General features: G+C 40.6%; 2 protein-coding genes across 3 annotated transcripts; both read right to left on the reverse strand.

The window, feature by feature from the left end:
• Positions 1 to 8: 8 nt before the first annotated feature.
• zdhhc12b (zDHHC palmitoyltransferase 12b) lies at positions 9 to 7675 on the reverse strand. 2 transcript variants are annotated; one of them, XM_073478608.1, is made up of 5 exons: positions 7110 to 7675; positions 6711 to 6850; positions 5971 to 6063; positions 2629 to 2798; positions 9 to 2536 (listed from the first exon to the last, which is right to left on the reverse strand). In XM_073478608.1, exons 1-5 carry the CDS (start codon positions 7204 to 7206, stop codon positions 2221 to 2223), a joined length of 816 nt encoding a protein of 271 aa, XP_073334709.1. In that variant the 5' UTR covers positions 7207 to 7675; the 3' UTR covers positions 9 to 2220. The 2 variants fall into 2 exon arrangements, with proteins under 2 accessions (XP_073334709.1, XP_073334710.1); XM_073478609.1 differs by having other exon boundaries at positions 2629 to 2795; positions 7110 to 7659.
• A 1976-nt stretch (positions 7676 to 9651) lies between these two features.
• On the reverse strand, positions 9652 to 22095 carry uap1l1 (UDP-N-acetylglucosamine pyrophosphorylase 1 like 1). Its single transcript, XM_073478603.1, has 9 exons — positions 21486 to 22095; positions 17002 to 17206; positions 15544 to 15719; positions 15236 to 15408; positions 13859 to 14052; positions 12418 to 12558; positions 12136 to 12321; positions 10323 to 10389; positions 9652 to 10029 (listed from the first exon to the last, which is right to left on the reverse strand). The coding sequence occupies exons 1-9, from the start codon at positions 21763 to 21765 to the stop codon at positions 9943 to 9945; spliced, it is 1509 nt and encodes a 502-aa protein (XP_073334704.1). The 5' UTR covers positions 21766 to 22095; the 3' UTR covers positions 9652 to 9942.
• Positions 22096 to 22963: the final 868 nt, after the last annotated feature.

The raw sequence follows: 22963 nt of genomic DNA on the forward strand, positions 1-22963 counted from the left end.
AGGAACTCTTCATGAAACATTGATTTATTGATGTACGCAGTCATTTCAAAGTAGTAAAAAACATTGCATGACAGTATTGCATATAATTCAGAAGTACACAACATGAATTAAAATGTTAATTCATAGAAACCAGAGCACTCACTGACAATGACTCGGTCCAGCTGGAGGGAATCTACATGTTGTCCAACACTACTATCACATTTATTGCTCTCTTACAAGGTTACTATTGCACAAGGAGAAGCTCTAATGGAAATACCAAACAATGTATTGCACTCAAAGCTCTGTATTCCTCCAGTTACTCATTAAAACAGTCATACAAAAACCAAAAGACATTTTCAGATCCAAAATAGTTTAAAAATGATATACAATATAAAATAGCTTGAAATGCTGTCCATTGAAAGTCAAAGCATCCTGTACATTGTGGATTATATTATAGGAACAATAGTTTTTCACACCATCATATTTCAAAATATTCATATCTATATTAGCAAAATTGTCATTTGTCATTCTCTCACTTCAACTAACAGCTTTTTTCTTCAGATTAAAGCTGTTGAGGCAAGTGGACCCTGTAGAACCTCTGTGCAGAATAAATATGAATCAGCAATTAATCACAAGAAACAAGAACAGAAAGAAAGTGTCTACACTAAAACCACAAATGTACCAATTTCTTAAAAAAACATCTCCAAACTTGTTCATCAGGATCTGACAGAGAAACCATAGCAACCGTGGATCTAGATCGTCTACACATGCACCTAAAACAAGTATATTTAATCAAATGTTTGACAATAATAATAGTAAACTTTAGAGTTCATTAACAGTCAGTCAGGTTTACCATGTGTCATGGTGCTTCACACATGTACTTACTGCCACATAATTGATTGAGCCAAGGATGCTGGAGTGGGTCGGGTTTGAGTTGGATGCATAAACAAAGACCAGCTTCACTCAGGGCCTTAAAATTGGACAGTAAAGTGCCTTCAGACACTGTGGAGATACTTGAATGGTTGTAAACAATTGTTAGAATAAGGGCTGTAGTGCTGGTAACCTGCTGTCCACACAGAGATGCTAACTACGAGCAGGTCTCTCATTCTAGGGACAACAAGACAACTTTTAGTCTGTCCACTGCCATAAACAGGACATGTAGGGGACACTTTCTATGAAGACCACATCTATTTTGCCTTATAGGGGCAGTCATAGTGTATTGTAATGCATTCATAATGCTTTATGACTACACTCACAAACACACATAATGCTCTTGACCAGTCAAACTAGAGGTTGACTGATGGGGCTTTTAATACATTACGACTACCTATACACACCTCAACAGTCAACTGTGGTAAGAACTCACAGTATGCAGTTATAGTTCATAGAGTATCATAACCTATCATTGTATGTGTTTAGTAGAGTGAACTTCATATTGATGATGACTAAAGATCAGATTGATCTTTTTAACAATGACAGAAAAGTCTGAAGGCTGTTTGTCATATTAACAGATTATAACACTGGGAGCGATCTACTGTTAAAAGTAGTAATTCATACACAAAACTGTCTCCAGGCCATAAGGTAAGATAAGTCACAGCCATAAGAAGTTGTCTGTCTGAGGCAAAGACGCAAAATCTAATGACAATGGCCTCTGCAGCAATCTGCCTTGATGGTTTAAACACGCCCAAGCGAGCACCCAGATTAAGTCCATGCAGACAGGGAAGATGGTTTGCATTCAGGCAACTGCAGGAACATTGAATTCAGTTTAATTTCTTGTAAATGGTTTGTTCATATTTTAATTGTAATTGTTTACTCGTGTAAAACTTCCCGTTTAGGCAAAATGTTGACATGAAAAGTGACCAGGTGGTCGGTGTCTCTGGTCATCTTTTCTCTCCATGCCCTTATTCTAACGCAACCTCTGCTGTTGATAAAGTGCATCAGAAAGCACTGTGTGTTTATGAGTGTAGTCATAAAGCATTATTAATGCATCAAAATACACTTTGAATGCCCCCATAACAAGACAACATAAGCCATCAATCCAGTGCAGTGCAGAATCACAAGGACGTTAAAGCAGGGAAATGTTAGAGTTATGGCACAACAACACCAGTGCCTCTATAAAAGTAAACTGCACACAGGGATAGTTAATAGTTTGTGGTCAAGTGTGTGTGATCAGCAGATCCAGAAAGGTTCTTCATGAGTGAAATCCAGTCTTTTCAGTCTGTTAATACTTGTGGTGTGTTCTTAGACTTGGTCGCTGCCCTCCCTGAAGTACACCTGTTCCCACACCACTGTGCCCCACACGCAGAAGAAACCCCAAAGGTTGTGGAAGGTGCCGCGGTCGAAGGGGTTTTCATCAGCGCCGCAGTGCTTGAGGTAGGAGATGCGGTGGCGCGACATGAACTCCCAGGTGGTGGTGTTGAGAGAAACCAGGTAGAGGTGGGAGCCGAGCAGGAGCAGCACAATCAGCGAGAGCAGAGCCAGCAACACGGCCACGGCTAGCAGCATGCCGTTGGTATGAAGCCACAGCTGCCAGGTGGGCACGTAACTGAACCCCGTCCTGAGGAGACAAGCAGGAAAGGATCAGTCTGTGAAGGTTTGGAGCTGCATAAATCTGCAAGCAGTGGTGATTGGTGACGGTGGTGTACTCACCAGGCGATGTGCAGCCCCCACAGCAGCACCAGCAGCTGGACAGCCAGATAAAGCACAAACCAGCGGTGGTTCTTCTCGCCAACACAGTTCTCAATCCAGGGGCAGTGATGGTCGTAACGCCGGACACAGTGCTGACAAGTCTGGCAGTGCTTCGATCTCATTGGCTGCTGCTTGGAATAAAGATTAACAAATGTGAGAGGACACACAGACAAAAAATATCAGGGGTAGACTGATTATCGGCCCTGGTCGATTATCAGTATTGGTGATTTTTTTGTCAGATTATCAATAAAGTAAACTAATTTAAAAATGTGCTCCTTTGGCTCTGATGCAGCATCCTCTCACACAATGTCCCGCCCACAACACTATCTGATTGGTAACGACTCACAATTAATAGCCTGTAAACACTGAATAATCTGAATCTGCAAAGTAACTAGTAACTAAATGTTTCAAATAAATGTAGTGGAGAGGAAGTGTAAACTAGCAGGAAATGGAAATTCTCAAGTAAAGTACCTGAAAATTGTACTTAGGAACAGTACTTGAGTAAATTGCACTTAGGTTTATTCCACCTTAGGTTTATTGAAATTTTGACACAAAGGTTTTTTTTTAATTTTTACTGAATATCTACAGGTTTTCAGTCTCTTTGATTTCTAATAATCGGTATTGGCCCTGAAAAAGCCATATCGGTCAACCCCGAAAAAATATTATTAGAAAACAGATTGCATGCTTTGTGGACTGTTAGCATTACATTCAAAGCTTGTAAAAAACACAATGAGCTTTTTGATCAATTATTATCAGTAATGTGGATGTAATGACTAACTGGGTAAAGACAAGTATTAGAACACGTAGAACAGTGTGGTCTTTACTGTAATGAGCCTTTAAAACCAGGAAAAGACAACACTTATGACATATCACCATAAAATGATATCTAAAATCTACAATATATATATATATACTGTGTAGTCTCATCAAGACAACTATATAATATGAAAATACTGCCCAGCCCTACCCTGTCCTTTTTAAACACTGGTTAACAGCCAGGCTGGATTGGAGCCAGCTCTATCCAGTGTTCTGTAATGTTCATTTTGACCAGTGATGTGAAAATAATAACTGCTGTTGTTCATCAACCTGGAAAAACATGTTGCAATGAGACTTCTGAGGCTTCAGACCTTCACTGAGCAGAAAGAGCACAGGATGTCCCAATGGAGAATCTATGCGACTGTGTTACAGCGCTTCCCTTCCCTGTACTCTCTGTCTTGGAAAAAAACAGCCATGTTAACCATCTGTTAAGTCACAGAGAGCAACAAAACATCCAGGGAGCCGGAGAGGTCTCAACTCTGTGTTCACGGCAGGACAGAGCTGCACGCAAAGACAAACATGGGAATTTATCTGAGCTTTTAAGACAGCACCTCGATAATCTTCAGTTGTGATGTTTCAAACGTAGTGTGTGTAGAGTGTATAAAGACGTGGACGTAGCCTCTGTGACAGTCATCCAGAGGTTTCTAGAGAGCCCGTGTGAAGCTCAGTGTGACGGCTCACCTAACTCCCAGCTAATCCAAAAATGGGCAAAAAGGTTGAGCATAACTTTAAGCCTTAAACTTATTCTCAATGAGCGAGTTATATAAAGATTCAACCCTCATACAGTCGTCATGAGGGGATAAATTAGGTATAGTTATGCATATACCATTTTTTGTACCAGCTGTAAACATGTTTGTTTCTGTAGTAAAGTTGAACTTCTTAACATGGGCTCTTATGGGGATTGACTCGCCATTAGAGGAACTTAGCATTGGCTTCTATTTTTTAGCCCTAGTTTTGAACAGAAAAACACTGTCCCTTCAGCTTTTTTGCTGCTGCTGTGTAGTAAAATGTTTCGTTTTGAACAACTTTTCCTCCGTCCATCCATTCAGAGTGGAAGCTGAGGCCTGACTGGTACAAAATGCATCTGATATACAGATGATTAGTTGTTGATTCTGTAGGAGAAATACACTTTTCACACACAGTATTCACAGTATTTACATTAAATTCACACACTGTGAAATGTGGTTTAAAGCTATTTAAAGACCTTGAGTTATCATTTTTCTGTCAAAATGTGTGTGGCTGTGTGAGTCAGAGACTGTGAGATCTAGATCAGATTTGTTTGTGTTGCATTAGTCTGTATAAAAAAAGACCTGTCAATCAATTTGAGTCATACCAGGTTCTTGTGCTCTAATTTTCATGGTAGGGTTAGACCTTTTATTAGGCTTGTATGTTACAGACATGCAGACATACAATCACTTCCTGTATACAACTGTAAACATGTGACCTGACCGCTTAAACACCTCCTGTATCATATGCTGGTTCGTGTTCGCTGGAGGTTGTACAGGTGTGTAACACAGAACTGTGCTGCTTGGCAACCCATCTGTTATTCTATACCACTGAGGGATCCTACAACAACTGTAGAACTTCAAGTGTCACATTTCAGTCTGAGAGCTACACTGGCACCACAGATGACAAACACCATGTCCACGGACAGTCAGTCAATCAAAAGGCTCGCTACTACATCTGATGGTCTTCCCCAGATCTTTCTATGTTGCCACTTATATTATCACTCAAACACATGACCAAAGTTTCATGCTTCCATACTACATTCGGACTGGGGGAAATGGCTGTAAATAATATTGCAATATTTTTAGGTTATATTGCAATACACAATATATATCTCGATATTTGAAATCTTCTTAGAAGCACTTCATAAATGCTAAGACTGGGTGATAAAATCAGATATCACTATATTTTCATCAGATATAAAGTCAATATATTGCCATGCCCTGCTTGACAACTGAGCACACACTGTCCACCATCTATAGGATATAGTTTAAAGTTGAGATCAAGAATGAGCTTTCACACTTTCACACAGCATGCTCAAGTATGAAATCAAACTTTTCTTTTTTTATTATTTTTGATTTGTTGTGAAAGTTGCAATTCAAAATAACTAACACAGGTGGTGATAAATGCATAGTAATCACTAATTTTCCATAGTATCGATGCACCTGTACCAGCTACGCTTTCTCACGTTCTTCTCTCCAACAGTGTTGACACACACTCCACTGCAGTGTCCACACAGGCCCACCTCCTTTCACTCTTCTATCGTCAGAAGTAAACTGACTTGACATGCTGTCAGCTTATCACACAGTACAAAAGTTTTGTTATAGTTATCTTTTATTAAAATAAAAAAAAATGTTGCCCTCTGTGTTGTGTCAACAACTTTGACACTCTTCTGCTTCCATCTTTTCTCTCACTGTGTTAACCCCTGTGAAAGTGTTTCACATGCTACATGAGCCCACAGCAGTGTGGTGGGCCGCTTACCTGCAGCAGACAGTGGCCACAGCGGCGCTGCCGCAGGGACTTGGTGGTGGGTGGGATCATGTCCTGCTGCTCCTCAGTCACTCCCAGCGTGAACTGGCACAACACAAGAGACAAACTGGTCAAACATACCAAGGCCCACTTTCAGTTTGAGCTTTTACCTTTTTGTGTGCTTGCTTACATTCCTGCAAACACAGCATCCCACAATTTAATTCAGACTGTGTTTCCCACAGGCCTGATGTAAATATACCCTTCATCAGAACTTGTGTCTGATATAGTATGGTATGGTATAGTATGGTATGGTAATAGCTAAATATTCCATAAGTCCCATTCCTGGCATACATATGTACTGACTGCAAAACAGCAATGCATCAAACGGATGCATCACCTGCAACACAATACACCTGCAACGCCTGAGGAGGCAGTAAGAGATACTGTCAGCCGGAATCAATAAAGGTTTCTCAGGTCACGGAGACAATCCTTTTTTAAGGATAAATGAAAAGAAATGGCACCAAGACAACAAATAAAAGAGCATCATTTTTGTTTGGTAAAGAAAAATGGTTTCAGTGATTCATCTGAACCATTTTTACATCTTTCAACTTACACACAATTCTCCCAAAACACAAGTGTCCCAGACATCTTAACCTGCAACATCTATTAAACTGCCATTACTTATACTGACTTTTGAATACCAACCAACCATACACGTAATGACAGGGATATACATCAGGATCATTTATTACCTGTAGATCGCTGTCATCAGACAGGATGAAGCCTGGGTCCATCAGGGAAACAGCGAAATAGAGCAGCACCGACACCAGCACCAGCAGGACGAAGAGCACGGGCTGGACGAGCTGGCCTGTCTCCTCCTGCTTCCTCAGCTCTTCAACCAGAACACACACACAACCGAGACTATGCTTTAATTCTATATAGTACACCAAAGACTAGCTCCTGCACGGGCAAGTTTATTTTTCATACATCAGAACTATTAACCGGACAGTAACAGGAGAGTAGCTGTCTTCCACAACATCAGCATGTACTATCATTATGCATCAAGAATGAACACGTTATTCCACATATTCTAGTTATTAGTTTAAGCCTACAGCTCAACGCAATGAAGTGCTATGCTGTGGCAGTCTTACCTGTATCATGTAGGAAGAGTATCAACGTTATGACCCATGTCAGAATCACATGAGCTGTTCGCACCAGAAACCCTGAGCCGAACACATTTTTGAACATGGTCCTAGCATGTTAGAGCATCCGTCGCATTGTTCAGATGTTCGGACTGACAGCTGTCACTGACAGGACAGTCGCTGTGTGGTGTTAGCTGCAGGCTGCCCACAAGATGATATCCAGCGCGCAAAAACAAACCACAGAGGCTGACGTCAGCGCTCCTGAAGCATCGAGAGGCGCTGTGTCAGATCGTTCGTTAACGTCGTCAGAGAGCGGACGGTTACCGTTAGGTTAGGACCGTGCGCGCTAGCTTGCGGTCTTCAGCATTTGTTTCGCGTGACTGAGCCGAACATTATATTGCATTTAAGCACCACATACATAATAAACATAATATCTATTGTAAGCGCATTATATAGTATTTAATAACTACACGGAATGAGCTTCCGCAGCTAAAATACGATACAAACCGACCGCTTCGTTCACGGTTCCACTGCTAATTTTTTGTTGTTGTCCCTGTACCGTCTCAGCTGTGATTGGCCAGTCCCGGTCACGAGGAAATCCAGGATAGGGTGGCCGGGAGGGACAGAATTGCTCGGGACTGTCAGGACGAGTCTGCCTCCTGTAGAGCTCTGCTGTGTGACCTCATCGTCAACACGGTTTGATTTCACTCAGCGGGTGTAAGCAGGCAGACTGAGAGAAAGCAGGGGGACAATAATGCATTTATAATAAGAATGACAGAAAGATAATACTGAACCCTGACTGCGGTTGATAACGTAAACAGTATTCGTTACACTATGCTTACTTTGATTACATTTCTAAACGGTGTTGTTGATATCTGATTCTATGTATGGCTCTGTAGGTACAGTCACTGGACTCAAAGGTAAGTCAAGCTAATGAAGCACTATCTGAATATGTACATATGTCACAGTTAACTATTTCACATGGAGGACCCCTAAGCTGACACAAATTAGACCAAGGTCCCCCATTGAATAGAATTTTGTTGCATGGTCGATCTACCTACTAAGAATTTTAGTTTTTAATATTTTAGTAGAAAGTGTATAAGAGCCATGACCAACATGGACAAAAGTTGGTTTGACTTTAATACATTATCATTAAATTTAAGCCAAAAAAAAATCATGCTGTTTGGAAATTGTAACTCAAATAATCAAGTACAGGTTAAGATAGATGGTGTGAATATTGAAAGAGTGTATGTAAATAAATCTCTAGGTGTGATAATAGACCACAAATTGTGCTGGAAACCTCACATTTGAGGCGAAGGATCACAAATCACTGCACATTCTCTACTGTTGACTGGTCTGACCATATTTAAATGACTGTGTGGAGGTCTGAGGGGTGACACCTACAAAAGCTCACTGCAACCAATGTTCACACTTCAAAAAAGAGCCATAAGAACAGTTCATAAAGGAGGATATAATGATCACACCAACTTATGGTTTTTAAATTCCTGTGCGTCTAAGTTATTTGATCTGGTTGAATATCGAAGAAGTTTAACTTCAGATTCTTGCTGTAAGTGCATTTCAATCGGTGTTGTGAAACTGTGGAATGGTATGAGCACGGAGATAAAGCAATGTCCAACCATGATCCAGCTCAAAAAAAGGTACAAGGAGATGATTTTCAAAAGGTACAGGGACGAGGGAAGGCTTTAAAAATCACTAGGTGTTTTCATGGATGTATGCATGTTTGTGTGCATAAAATAGACATATATTATAAAATATGCATTTGTGGTAATAACTTCATTTTTATGATAAGATATAGAAATGTTGTCAACGTATATATATTATGCATATTATATTATAGGTTATGTATGTATATTTGTATGTATGTGTGAGTATCTAGCTACGTGGGTGTGTACACGTATGTGTATGTATATGTACATGTGTATAGCTGTGTATGTAAATATATTTATATACAATATGTTATATATTAATTGTCATTGTCATATAGCATATAGAATTGTATACAATTAGATGGGAGCGTATGAAAGTACACAGGTTCAGGAATGGAAGTAAATGAATTATGATTAATTACTGAGTTGTGGAGAAGAGGTAGGATTAAATAAGCGTTTACTTCTTCCTGCCCCTTTTCAGGCATGTCAGTGCTTGTTAATGGAATGTTATTTGTAACATACTTTCCATTTTATTATGCTTATTTGTTGAACTAATTTAACTTTTTTTGTTTTGTTTTCACGTCTGAAATACATTTGCATTCATTCAAAATAGTCATACATTCTGTCACTGTGTTATACATGGATGGGATTATAGTGAACTAAATTATTCCCATTGTTCTGTTTCATTTTTCATCTTTTTTTAATGAGCTGAAATATTCCTTTAAGCAACTCACTATACACCCAGTTAATTGCATTTCTTTTAAAATTATCAGATAACATTCTCATACATATCCTGAACTGTGAAATTATTATGAATTAACTGTAAAAATTAATTAAAGTAGAGTAGAATGAATTTCACAAAAAGAATGGGGGAAGACACAAAGTGAGGTATTTGGATAAGAATTTTTTATGTGTAAAAAAACAAACAAAGTTTATATAAATTCCCCAGAGTTGTTTTTCAAGTTCTTCCTCAACAAAGAGACAATTACATGAGATGAATGAACTGGCAGTTTGATATGATTATCTTCAGAAACAGTCAAAAAGTCATTTAAACAGTTGGGCTTTCTTGAACTGAAACCTCCCAAAAACATCCATCCAGGGTTCATCTCTGTTCTGTACTCCACTGTACTGGAATCTGTGCAGCCATCACTCGGTCCTTTATTAACAGAGACATGTTACTGAGCCTGCAGCTCTTTGGCCCTTTTTTCATCCAGAATGAAGGGAGATGGCAGTGTCCTCCCTTTCAGCAGTTTCTCCAGCCCCTGGCAGAGGAGGGAGATGAGGTTAAATTACAGCGCTGTGTTCAGTAAGAGTCAGTTAGGAAGGAATAATTCTCAAGATGTAACACTGAAAATGAAAGCAATGTATTCATTGTGCAAAATGATTTTAAATGCAAGCTGAGAACATTGAAAATGTATTATTAAATCAAGGAACTGCAAACTCAAGGTTTCCAGTTTAACACTACAACTAAACAATTAGATTTGGCCTATTTTTATAAAGTGAAACTTTTGGCCTCAATGTTTAAATTAATCTGTGGGCACATTCGTGTCCTCACCTCTCCAAAGTAGGAGACCAGTGGTGAAATCTCACATCGGGCTGCCTGATTGTCCCCTGCAGATACACTGGGAAGAAAAACACACGCACATTTTTAGATTTCAAGGACAGGTTCAGTTTTCAATCAACACTCACAAGCGTGTTAAGAGTTAGTTGTCACTGTGATCATATTTCTTTCTGTGTTATCCCTGTTCATTGGATCTCCTCAATGCCAGTGCGGGCTGAAAACAAAAAACTATCCTTAAATATCAAAGTAAACAGACCACCACATTATGTGGTATATGTAGTTCACATAAATTCAGTTTCATATTCTTATTTTTAAATTACTCTGAGACATGGGGAATTCTACTCGATGTATGAAAAGTGATTTTACAGTCAGATCTGCATTTTCCTCCATGCATTTCATGATATCCAATCACACACCTTTGCTCCATTATATCATTCTGCTAGCTACTATGATCCATGATGTAAGGACCTTATGTTTATATGTGATGGGAGGGGTTGACCGGTTGCCCCAAAGAATATTTGATTGGTGAAAATTGATGGATATGCTCGACAGGATGAGTACAAGTGTAACAGATAAGTGGTGTGTGTGGTTTGATTATGTTACGTAGCTAGTGCTGGAACTATTTCCTGAGCGTGCACACTGACTCCCAGGAGTCTTGTTGTCACCTTGAGGTTGCCGGACAACCAGCAGAGACTCGTGGAATTCACTACACCTGGCCATGAAATACCTCCAGCAGGTATCTCTCCATAAAACCACAAGTTGTCACTATTTCCATTTGTGTGCTCACCAAACAAACATTATTAAATGTGCAATATGTAAGAATTTGCAATCTGCTGAATTCACTCTCAATACAAAAAGGAGGCAGCATATCAAAGTAAAACCAACTGCTGCCAACTGTAACTGACGTTAGCTATGTAGCTCTGTGGACTGTACTGGGAGCTTGAAGCACCAGAGAAGTGTAGGTGTTTACACTACTAGCACAGGATGTTTGGACAGGCTGGCTGGTTAGCATGCTAACATGGTTTGTAACACAATACATAGATCGTCAAAACTTCTTCACATTCTGACGATAATTTCAGTTACATTGTTACTTTTTCAACGCAAATTTTTACATATTGCACCTTACAGAGAGCTAATTAGTGAGTTTTGGACAAAACCAGACTAGCTATTCCCCCGTCTTCTGAGCCTAAATACCATGCCCACCTTCACCACCCAAGGATATGTGGTTTTGTATGCACAGCATTGTAAAGCCCTGGAGGAAAATTAGTGATTTCCGACTATGTAGAGTAAATTAATTTTACTTGATTTTCTTCCTTTTTTCACAAATGTTAATGGTTCCATTTGTGCTTTTCCTGTCACCAATCAGAACGTCTGCCGTGAATAGTGTCTGATCTATTCCCCACCAATAGCAGGCCTTTTTGTTACTATTCTGAGCAGAGTTAGGGTTCAACAAAACGACATCACCCAAGTCAGAATGCTCACAATTCCATTCCCTCAATGCTTTCCCCTGCCCCCACCAGAGTCACATTTACTAATGTGACCCTGGTGGATTCCTGTCTAATCAGCCCCGGATCAAGCACAGACGAATCTGATAAAGCAACATGTGAAATGTATAGTTGTTAATAAAGTAGTGTCAATCGTATTCTGATGTGCACTGGAATATTGACTTTTTGGTCCACTGCAGTGTACCCAGCACCAGCTGGCACCAAGAAGAGAAGCACTGCTCTGTACGGGTTATCTTTTAGTCTTTTAGTTTTTTGACATTATCTGGTACTGCAGGGTGTATATAAGAACATTTTCCTCTGACCTAGCTGTAGGAGGTAGGGGATTCCCATGTTCATCCAACAGCGTGGCTCCTGCAGCTGTGGCCCAGCGACTGTGCTGCGCCAGCAGTGAGTTTCTGGCTGTGGTGGGGCTGTCAGTGGCTGCTCCATCGGCATTTTTCAGCGGGGAAAACTCATCCTCCCTCAACACCTCAAACACAACAAAGCTCCTTCCAAAGACAGAACAGAAAGTAAATGTGTTAACTTGCCGCAGAGACACTGTGGTAAGACTCAAAAAAACCCAGCAGATTTTAAAAGCTGAATACCTTGAGAATGGAAATACATCAAAAACAAATTTCTCCATCTTTATGCCATTGGGTTGGGTGGGTGTAACATGATTGCCGCACATGTCCACAAAGGGCACTTTCTTGAGTGCAACGTGTTGTCTCAGTTGGCCTTTAAATTTCCTGAAGGGTAAAAAATAAAAAAATAGCAAGGAATCAAAAGCAGTTTTTACAGGACCTAACAATGAAGGAACAAAGACAGATTACATATGAGCTTTGTGTTCTGCGGCCATATATTTCCACAGCTGTGTCACAGAAGTTTGGCCATTCATTTTTGTACCTCAGTCTGGTCAGTAGTTACTGTAGGTTATCACAACAATACGTACACATGTACCATTTCACACCATCTGGCAGAAATCAGTGCTCTGAAGGTCTCAGAGATTACTTGACTACATTTTGTGTATTGTCCCCTGATAACCCCATAGACATTCTGTATGAAAGTAAATAAACAACAAAATAATTGATTAAGCCTCAAACAAATTTGAATATCATTAATAAAACAACATGATTATTGCACAGATGTGCTTTGCATTGGTTACAATAAAAGGCCAGCTTCGGGGTATCTTTAACAGAAAACCCATATTTGTAACCCTAGTCATGTGCAGTCCATATTTCCGTACATAATAAATGTCTTTTGCAAGATAAAACTACACATTTTAGAGTGGCCTTTTATTGTGTCCAGTCTGAAGCACACCTGTGCACTAATCATGTCGTTTAATCAACATCTTGCTATGCCACAACTGTCAGGTGGATGGATTATCTTGGCAAAGGAAAAGAAAAATACGAGCAAAAAATAAAATTGTTTTGTTTATATATATTTTTGTAAAAATGTTTTGTAATTGACCACAAATCACATGAAAAACCAAAACCAACAGCTTAGTCCGTCTCTACTCTGTCTGTGACAAGCCCATTGGTTTCCTCTCAAGACGAAAACGAGTCACAAATATGGACTTTTATTTTATATTAAATCAGCAAAATGATTTCCCAAAACAGCTTCCCACTATAACTTTTAATAAACATTACTCAAATGGGCCAAACTAGTGCATATTTAGGGGACTATTTTCAGCTGCAGATTAATCCACACTTGGTTCCTTAGCTGCTAAATGTTCAAATGCTCACTCGAGCACCAAGTATTTTCCTCAGAAGTTGGTAGAAACCAAAACAGAGCTACAAGACAGTGACTACTGGCCAGAAACAGGGCTCCTAATAAGTGCTTATGTTTGTCTGTAACTGCTGGATTTGTAAATGAACAATTGATCGCAAAAAAATTTCACCATATCAAGTTTACATGACAATGTTCATGCAGGTTTAACTTAGATTCTAGCATGCAGATATGGTGAGTCCTATTCAACTTTGCAAATCAATATGTCAGTGTGTCGTTGTCAGATTGATCTCACTCGCTGTGCTTAGCGAACACTCTTACTCTGCGACATCCTGCAGGAAAGCCCTGGTAAAGAAGTGATTGCAGATGTTTCCAGCTCTGTACACCAGCTCTCCTCCAGGTCCTCGGAGCTCAGCAGTCTTTTGTTGGATCTCGCTGTACTCCACCACCTGGGCGACACCTCGCACCCTGCAAACCACGCCCACTGGCTCGGTAGGGTAGGCCTTCTCCACCACCTGACACGGGGAAACAGGAGTCGCAATATGGGCTTTTTCTACTGCTGGATATTTTATTTTTAATTTAAATGCACAATATGTCATTTCTGCCACTAGGGGTCTCTCAATAGCTTCTTTTTTTAGATATTTTTTTGGCTTTTAGCCTTCATCAGGTAGAACAGCTAAAGAGTGACTAGGGATGGGGAGAAAGAGGGGATGACATGCAGCAAAGGGCCACAGCTTGGAATTGAAACTAAGCACCACCCAGATGAGCCATCAGGGCGCCCCACACACAACGTTACCTCCAGTAAACTTAAGGATTTCACTGGTTTGAACATTGTTGGACACATTTGGGACAATGGAGGTGCACAACTCAACAACAAACGGAACAAAGGTCGAGTTTATGCAGAAATGTTACATCTTTAATTCTTCCTTTGAGATTAATTGTTACCAAAAATATTACATCGTTGGACTACTTTGAAGGGATGGCTTTTGTGTGGCAGAGGACATAAAGGTTTGTTTTGGAACCACAGTCCAGTCTGTTACAGCGTCTCACTGTTGAAACCAACTATTAGTTAGTAAAACTGATATGTCTGTTTTGAGAAACTGAATAGAAGTTGATCTTACTTGTTGTATCTCTCGACAGAGAACATTTAGGCGGCTTGTTCTACTAACTGAAGACTTTAAATGAAACACACTGTGGCTGTTTACAGATTGAGACGGTAATATGATCAGAGACATGAAGCTGGGACCTGTACGGTTCACTCTATTTATCTAACAGTTCTTAGCTGAAAATAAGAGACTGGCTGCATCTTTTTAATATTTACCATTTCTATAACATAACTATTCTTCTCTGCCTCTTTCTTCTTGTGTGGCCTGTGGCTCAGGAGCCACTTGGTGACACCTCAGCCTGCTCAGTCATCCTCCTGGATCCACACTCTTCACATATATTTTGTAATCTATTTGTAGCAGATATTTTATCATTGTAATCTGTATATACTGTGATTCTGTTCTGTTCATGTGACACCTTTTGCACATCTGTCTGTAATCTGTTAATCAAAAGGATGCCTCCCATCATCAACATTCTCAAATTTCTTTTTTCAACTCTCAGGAAAAAAGCATGTAAATCATTTTTATCTGTTGTATTACATTACATTACATTACATTACATTATATTACACTATATTATATTATAGTACTCTACCTTGGCTCCACAGTCGGCCCCTTTGCTCACACAGAACCCGATAAACACTGGGTCGGCCATCTTGACCAGGATGTTGTCCACACAGTAGACATGCAGGTACTCCACTCCCCTCTTCTTCATGTCCTCCAGCACCTTGTTGTCCACCAACGCCTGGTACAGACCACCATTCCCATCTGACAGCGGGGAGAGAGGTCTTGAAACATGACTCATTTGCTCAAACTATCCAAAGCACACATCAGTAGCAATAGATAAAACCAAAGAGATTTCATGGATATTTGTGTGTTCTGAAGGAGCTGATGTGCACCTACCTGGGGCCATGGCTATCTTTCCTTTACCCTGCAGGATGACCTTTTCATCAAAGTCCACTGCTGGGATCATCCTTTGCTCAAACATGACAATGTTTGATGACTCCAGACCAAAAAAGTTGTTCTCCTTGAAGAACTTCTCAGTAGGAGCCAGAGTGAACTCACTGGTCATTATGTACCTGAAGAGTAGCAGCAGCACAGACAAGAGGTCTAAATGTTCAAATGTATATTTATATTTCATCTCTATGATCTTAATGACATTATTAATCCTAAAAGTTCTCCAAGCATAAAGCAACAAGTCACTTTTTCACCTTAAACTAACTCACTAGCTTCAGAATCATGTTGACTCTGGTACAGACCACATACACTGTACAGTGTCTTGTAACAGGGTGAATGGTGTCTCTGTCACTTGTTTCTGCTCTATGTAACTTCAGTGAGACTGAAACTGTTACACACCTGGGATTTGTATTTACCACAGAGGTGTTGCACTCAGATCACACAGAATGACAATTTCTACATAATGTTGCTTTAACTGCAGAGCTGAAAAGTCATGTTTGTGTCACTTAACATTTCTTTAAGACGCTATAATCAATACTTTTGTAAAAACAATTAATAACATGACTACTTATATGTGATAGATGTCACTCGTCGCAACAAACCCACAAATAATAATTATCATTAAATCTAGTTTCCCTCAGCTCCACAGAACTCTGAAGCATCAGCTAACTGTTCTGGTTCAGTCTCACAGCTCTTATCAGCGTTGTTTCCAGAGCAACAGGCTGCTGATGAAAACATCCAGTGTACACTGCCTGCTCAGCACCAAACAGCAGACAGACAAAGTAAGCGTCTAGCTGGTGAACAAAGTGATAACCCCCGAGATCCCAAATTCATTTGAAAAGACTTCATTTACACCCGTGACATGTGGCCGAGTTTGATGGGGTGTGTGCGGTGACACGATTTCGGCTTTAAAAAGGGGTTTTAAATAACGTGTTTCAATTTTAGATCTCGGGGCTTCTGGAGACTTGGATTACTGCAGACAAGATGTATGGAGCCATTGGGTGTTCTTTCTGTAGTTTTTTCCATTTCAAAACAAGTCTCCAGCTACTTCAGTTGTTTAGCAGAATGCTGCAACGCCGTTTTGCTGTGAAGCTCCAAAAATGTTTTGTGGACTACGAAATTTCACCTGACTTTCCATCAGCATGGAGGGAGGAGATGATGACTGAGTTTTCATTTTTGGGTGAACTGTTTCTTTAAAGGTGCAAACATATAATCATGAGTTAACAGCAGGTTTCAGCTGCACCCACGTGGCAAGAAATGATCATTTAATGCCAGCTTAACAGTAGCTGTGTTTCTGAGTTTGATAGTTTATGATACTCAAATGTCTGGGAGCTTATATCACCTTGTCAGCAGGAGCCTACACATGATCAGAGTAGTGGAAGAAGGTCCATCATATTATCTTACCATGGAACAGTGCATTTTGAGCCATGCTTTCTGTCTGACAGCTCCTGGATCTTGCGAATACGCTCTGCCTGGATCTGATACAGGGTTTTGCTGCTTGGTAGCCCAACGTTATACATCCCTTTGGGATACTGAACACCAAGACGGGTCCCCTGACCGCCGGCCAACAGCAGGACTCCCACACGATTCTCTGAGATTTTCAACAGCCCTGTCAAAATAGATTGGTGACATGAGCAGCGGCAGGATGTATATGAGTAAACTTTACTCAATTGTAATCTAGGCCTTTAAACTTCGCAACACTCAGCATACATACACCACACCTTTTGTCATATTGTATTAGTGAAAATTCTCAAAAACTTTAGAAACTGGCATTTAATCTTTAACATCTTACTGTTACTTTAACATGTTTCATAATGTACTGTAATAGCTGAATGTTCAAGATCAGCAGTTTCGAAACAATGTTGGCACACAACCCCTTGTACCAGGTCACGAGTCAAGGGCAGTTCATAAGCTCTCAGATCGTTTCATTTTAATCATTTCAAGAGTCATGAAGACGCATGTCTCTGCCATTTCACAAGAAAGAGCAATGATTTAAGAAAGTCATTAAAAAATCTACGTAGTAGAATTTCTTTTCTTCTTTTTTACTTTCTTGTTATCTTGTGCCCCTTGGATTTAGCCTGAGCCCCAGGTTGGGGCCGACTCTTTCAGCCCATTTTGCTTACCATTTTTAAAAGCAAGAAAAAGCTTGCACATTAGAGGAGTCTAGAGAGTGTCCAGTATTTGTATGTGGCTGCTCATCCAGTAACTGTGTTAAACTTTCCTTCTTTTTTGGAGGTTTTTCTCCTTCTATACCCACACAGGTGTCTTCACTGACAGTGCCAGATTAGATCTCTTCTCGGGACAGTGTGGTCGTGTGCACACTGAACATGATTGACACTCTGCTGCTAGCTTTTAGCACCTGTGTTAGGACGAGACAAATAGACCCTTTTCACAGCAGACCTTTTACCTGTCAGAGCTTCAGAGATTTTCTGAATCTGTTGTGTCAGTGTTTCTATTGGATTCTACACTGCCTGGTCAGGTCAGCACCTGGATTTAACTAAGCAATTGGTAAGAACCATCCACTGGATAATTACTGCAGTGATTAATATGTTTCAGCAGGCAACAAGTTATTTAAAGGAGCTATTTGTAATTTCCAACCACCTGCATTTACCAATAGGGGGCAGTATTTCCCCCTTTCTCAAGGTTTAGTTCAAACCCTTTTTTGCCATTTATCTTATGTATTTCATTTGTTTCTTTGCAAATTCATTATTGCGAGTACCCATATATTCAACATTGCTCAGTTGCAGTCTTGTGTTACACAATTAGTACTAAGTAAAACTTTTGGAGGTATACATTGATACTAAATTCTGAGAACAGCTCATTCTGTTGGTGTAACAACAGGTCTGTGTAAGCAGGCATACTACACAACCACGGCAACCTACATTTGAGTAAAGCTGGCACAAAAGCCTTTCCAGCAGGTTGGAATGTTTCATTTCAGTTATTGTCAACACAAACAGCCTTTCATGTTCTCACATTTATTACAAAGTTTACAACATTCACAAAAATATCAGTGCAATGGTGGACGATAAAATGCCACTCCTTTTTTAGAGGAAGGAATTTGCTGTGGTGTCTGGTGCATAAGAAATGTAGGGTTAATTACTGCAACAGTCAGGACCATAAATATATAACACAAAAAGGACTGTACAGTTTTGTGCAAACCTCTTCATCATGCGATGTGCAAACGTTCACAGTATAGAGAGTATGTGTCATGGGATGATGGTCAAAGATGTCAGCTGTAGTAATGTATAGAGACAGACGTCCACTGGGGGGGCTTGTTGATGAGAGCAGCTGCAGATGAGAATAAAGGGCCAGGTGGTAATTCATCACTCATTCATTACTACTGGGTCCATACAATCGCAATTTACAGTCAGCTGATGCAAATAAAGGCAACTTATAAGTGACAGCAGAGCAAGAATACAGCAGGTCAAAATAAGACTGCTGTCGTATGATCTTCACGTGTAGCGTTTGTGTATACAGTACGTTTACATTACATCTGACTTAGCTCAGCTTTAGCAACGCCACAGTACTTAGAAAACAATGACATCACGCTGACCATTACAGTTTGTGTTGTCATTCGTTAACTAAAGACATGTTTCATTAAACAGACAAAGTTAGATTTTACTTACCGGTCTAAAGAACCGTTGTGAGTTCATCTTTTAGCGTGTGTTAGAAAGTCCTGACTAAATGTACTCCTGTTTAGCTTCTTTTTACGTCGCTTCTTTTCTCTGCTGTGGCTGGGTGTCTTTTCAGGAGCTGTTGTCTGAGATGATGATAAAAGTTGCTTTTTTGGAGCCTCTGCATCTTTGTGTTTACTGAAGAACTTCCTGAGGCTGTTCCATCTACTCTGGGGTCGTTCCCTCCAGCCGGCTCCACTTCTTTATATTCTCCTGTGGCGCGCTAGAGGCTACAGTGACTCACTATCACCCCCCAGGCCAGACAGACAAACTTATTACAAAAAGAGACGGCCCGTCCTTTGGCTGTTTAGCAGTGGATATCTCTGCAATACAGTACATAGGCATCTTGGACATAACGCCAGATCTGTTACCTCTTCACACTGTGTTGATAGGGTAAGTTCAGTTTTTGAATGTTTTAAACTTCAATTATGTCCAGATCTTAAAAAATGCACATTTAACCCTAACTGATGCATTGAGTAGCTTCTCATTTCTTACACAACCATGTCTGAAGACATATCCTGTGGTTGTGGAAGAGATGTTACTCTGTTTGAGAAGGGTCAAATTATTGGCCTGCATCAAGCAAAGAAAACAACTAAGGAGATGCTGAAACTACTAAAATTGGGTTAAGAACTGTCCAACGCATTAAAACCTTATCTTAAAATAAATTGAATTTAAAAAATTCATGTTTGGTGAAATCAAATGGTATAAAAATAAGGTAGAACTCACGGCTATGATTAATAGTGAAAGTAAGAGCATTTCCACACTCACAGTGTGAAGAGAACTCAAGGGATTTGGACTAAACAGCTGTGTAGCCTTAGGAAAACCACTTATCAGTGAGGCTAATCTGAAAAAAAGGCTTCAGTTTGCTAGGGAGCACAAAGATTGGACTCTGGAGCGAAGGAAAAACGTCATGTGGTCTGATGAGTCCAGATTTACTCTGTTCCACAGTGATGGGCCCATCAGGGTAAGAAGAGAGGTGGATGAAGTGATGCTCCCATCATGCCTAGTGCCTCCCGTACAAGCCTGTGGGGGCAGTGTTATGATCTGGGGTTGATTAGGTTGGTCAGGTCTAGGTTCAGCAACGATATGTGCCCAAAAATGAGGTCAGCTGACGACCTGAATATATATATTTTTTCCTCCCTGATGGCGCGGGCATATTCCAAGATGAGAGTCCAGACCTGAACCCCACTGAGAATCTTTGGGATGTGCTGGAGAAGACTTTACACAGTGTATTTTGCCCACATTTTGTTGACACTTAGAGAATGGGATATCATCAGTCAGAAATTTCCAATGTCTCTGACCCTGAATAGCAGGAATAATAAGTTGGCTGATGTGAGTGTTTTCACCTCAGCTGCTCCCAGAACAGCTCAGCTCAACCTGAGCAGAGGTCTAATAAGCCACTGGTTGAAAACACCTGTGTGGATGTGCATGGCCATTAAATAGAAATAAATGCATAATAACTTCTCATAGACTGGAATATTGACATTAAGCATCACTGCACCCTGTAATGGGACTGAGCAATTCTATATAGAGTATATCATTATTTATATTTGATGTATTCTTGGTTTTTTATTCTGTTTTAAATCAAGTCCCCATCTGTGAAGCTCCAGAAATGTTTTGTGGGCTACCAAACTTTCCATCAGCATGGGGGGAGGAGATGATGACTGAATAGGCATTTTTTGAGTGACCTTTAAACAGCTATAGCAATGAAACCATCTTAAAAGTTGACAGGAGAAATGTTTCTTGTCGAGAAGGGGCCCCAACCACACACTGCCTTTTTGTGAGGGGCCACAAGCCAAAGAGATTGTGAACCTCTGCTTTAATATTGAACTATACAGTATATGACATAGTACGATGTTTCCCTCTGAAATGTATTGAAGTAGAAAGTAACATAAATGAAATGCTTAAGAAAAGTACAAATACCTCAAAACTGTACTTTGGTAGTACTTGAGTGTAGCATGTACTGTGTTACTTTCTGCAGGAGTAGTGCAGTGACTGATCAGGATTATTCATGTATTTTAGGTGCTTTATGGGGACACTGCAGGCAGCCATTGTTAATATGTCCCTCACATCTAGAGGTGCATAGCAGAGACACACTCCATGTTGTTTTCCTCCTGGCACCAGCTCTTTCTTCTCTGACTGTACCCACTTCCCTCAGTGTTCACAGATTACCGTAATCCCCCTAATCACTGCGCCACTGTTGTTGGTACTCACCTTCATTTTCCCACTCCTCCAGAGCACTTTGGTCACTTTTCTTCACGCTGCCGATGAACTCTGGAGGGACCGGCTCCATGTGTTCGTCCAGCTTGCTTGGCAGGGAGGCTGCAGACCTTGCGGGGCTTTCACAGTGATCCTTCAGCCCGTCCAGGTCCAGCTGAGACAGCTCCTGGAGGAAACTGTCCCTCTCCTCTTCACTCAGCTCCGACCAGAACTGCAGGACATGAGACTGTCCCGCGCTCTCTAAACCCTGCCTCACTTGCTCCAAGGAAAGCATAATGCGTCTCGGTAACAAGGCAAACCGTGGAGAAGTGTGCACGCATCCAAGCTCCTTGTCTGAGCAGGCTGCAGGAGTGTGGTAATAGTCCACAGGAAATGACTTGTGTGTCTGGGACAACTCGTGACTGCAGCTCTCGGATCCCAACACGGATCCTGTGGTGAGCACACTAAAATAACACGACCTGCCGCTGCAGCCGAATGACAGACGTCTTTATGCTGCTTCAGGATCACTGAAGCAAAACAAGTCTGAAATAGTTCCCTGAAAAACCACTTTGTGTCAGTCAGCAACAAGTTGAGGCTGTGTTGACTCAGTGTCAGCTGACCGAACCGCCTGATGCTGCAGGGAGCACTGCGATCAGCTCACCTACACAGGCTGTATGAAGCACACCGCTGATGTGTGTGTTCACAGGACGTGGTTCTGTTTAGAGTTTTCAGATTTACTCCTTTTAGCAGACCTCTAAACTGTGTCTTGTTTTGTGTGTTGATGTTTGTGGACCACAATTCTGAACTTGTATGTATGTAAAGTTCTTGAATAACAAGAGAGAAATAAAAAGACATCTGAGCAGATTTCTTCTACGGTTCTTAGCAGTTTTGAGCCACTTTGGTGAGCTGCCTAGGGACCTCACCCAAAAATTACTAAACATTTTAATTAAAAAATAATTAGTAGTTTGGACCAAGGAGATTACATTAAACCTGGACACTGTTGGAGGCAGAGCCCTGATAATTCCTATGAAAACTGCTCAGTGGCACTTTTAAGCCAAAACAGCTCGACTGCCCAGGTATGAAAATACCCGGATCTTCCATGTTGTTGGGCCCATAGAGCGCACACTAGAGCCCCTTCTTACCCCTCTTTAATATATCTAATAGGCCTATAGCCTATACATCTACACATCTAAAATGAATTGACAGATGTTAAGTCTCATTGGTTTTGAACTTTGAACAACTTCCACACTTTCACTTCCATCACACTGTACTTTAATATAACCGCCATGTCACATGCATGTCACACTTGTTACTGGTATCAGCTCTCTGCCCACTGAGTCTTTCAACCTTTGTGAACAAGCCTGTACAATTAAAGTGACGGTTAACTTTCTGCCATCCAGCAGAGTGGCTGTAGCTGTTCCTTGTGCCTGTCCCTGTCCCACCTTGCTTCATACTGGGTGCCCTGTCATGAATGCAGACTCAAAGCTGTTGGT

Source organism: Pagrus major, chromosome 12 (assembly GCF_040436345.1).
Source record: "Pagrus major chromosome 12, Pma_NU_1.0".
Lineage (NCBI taxonomy): Eukaryota > Metazoa > Chordata > Actinopteri > Spariformes > Sparidae > Pagrus > Pagrus major.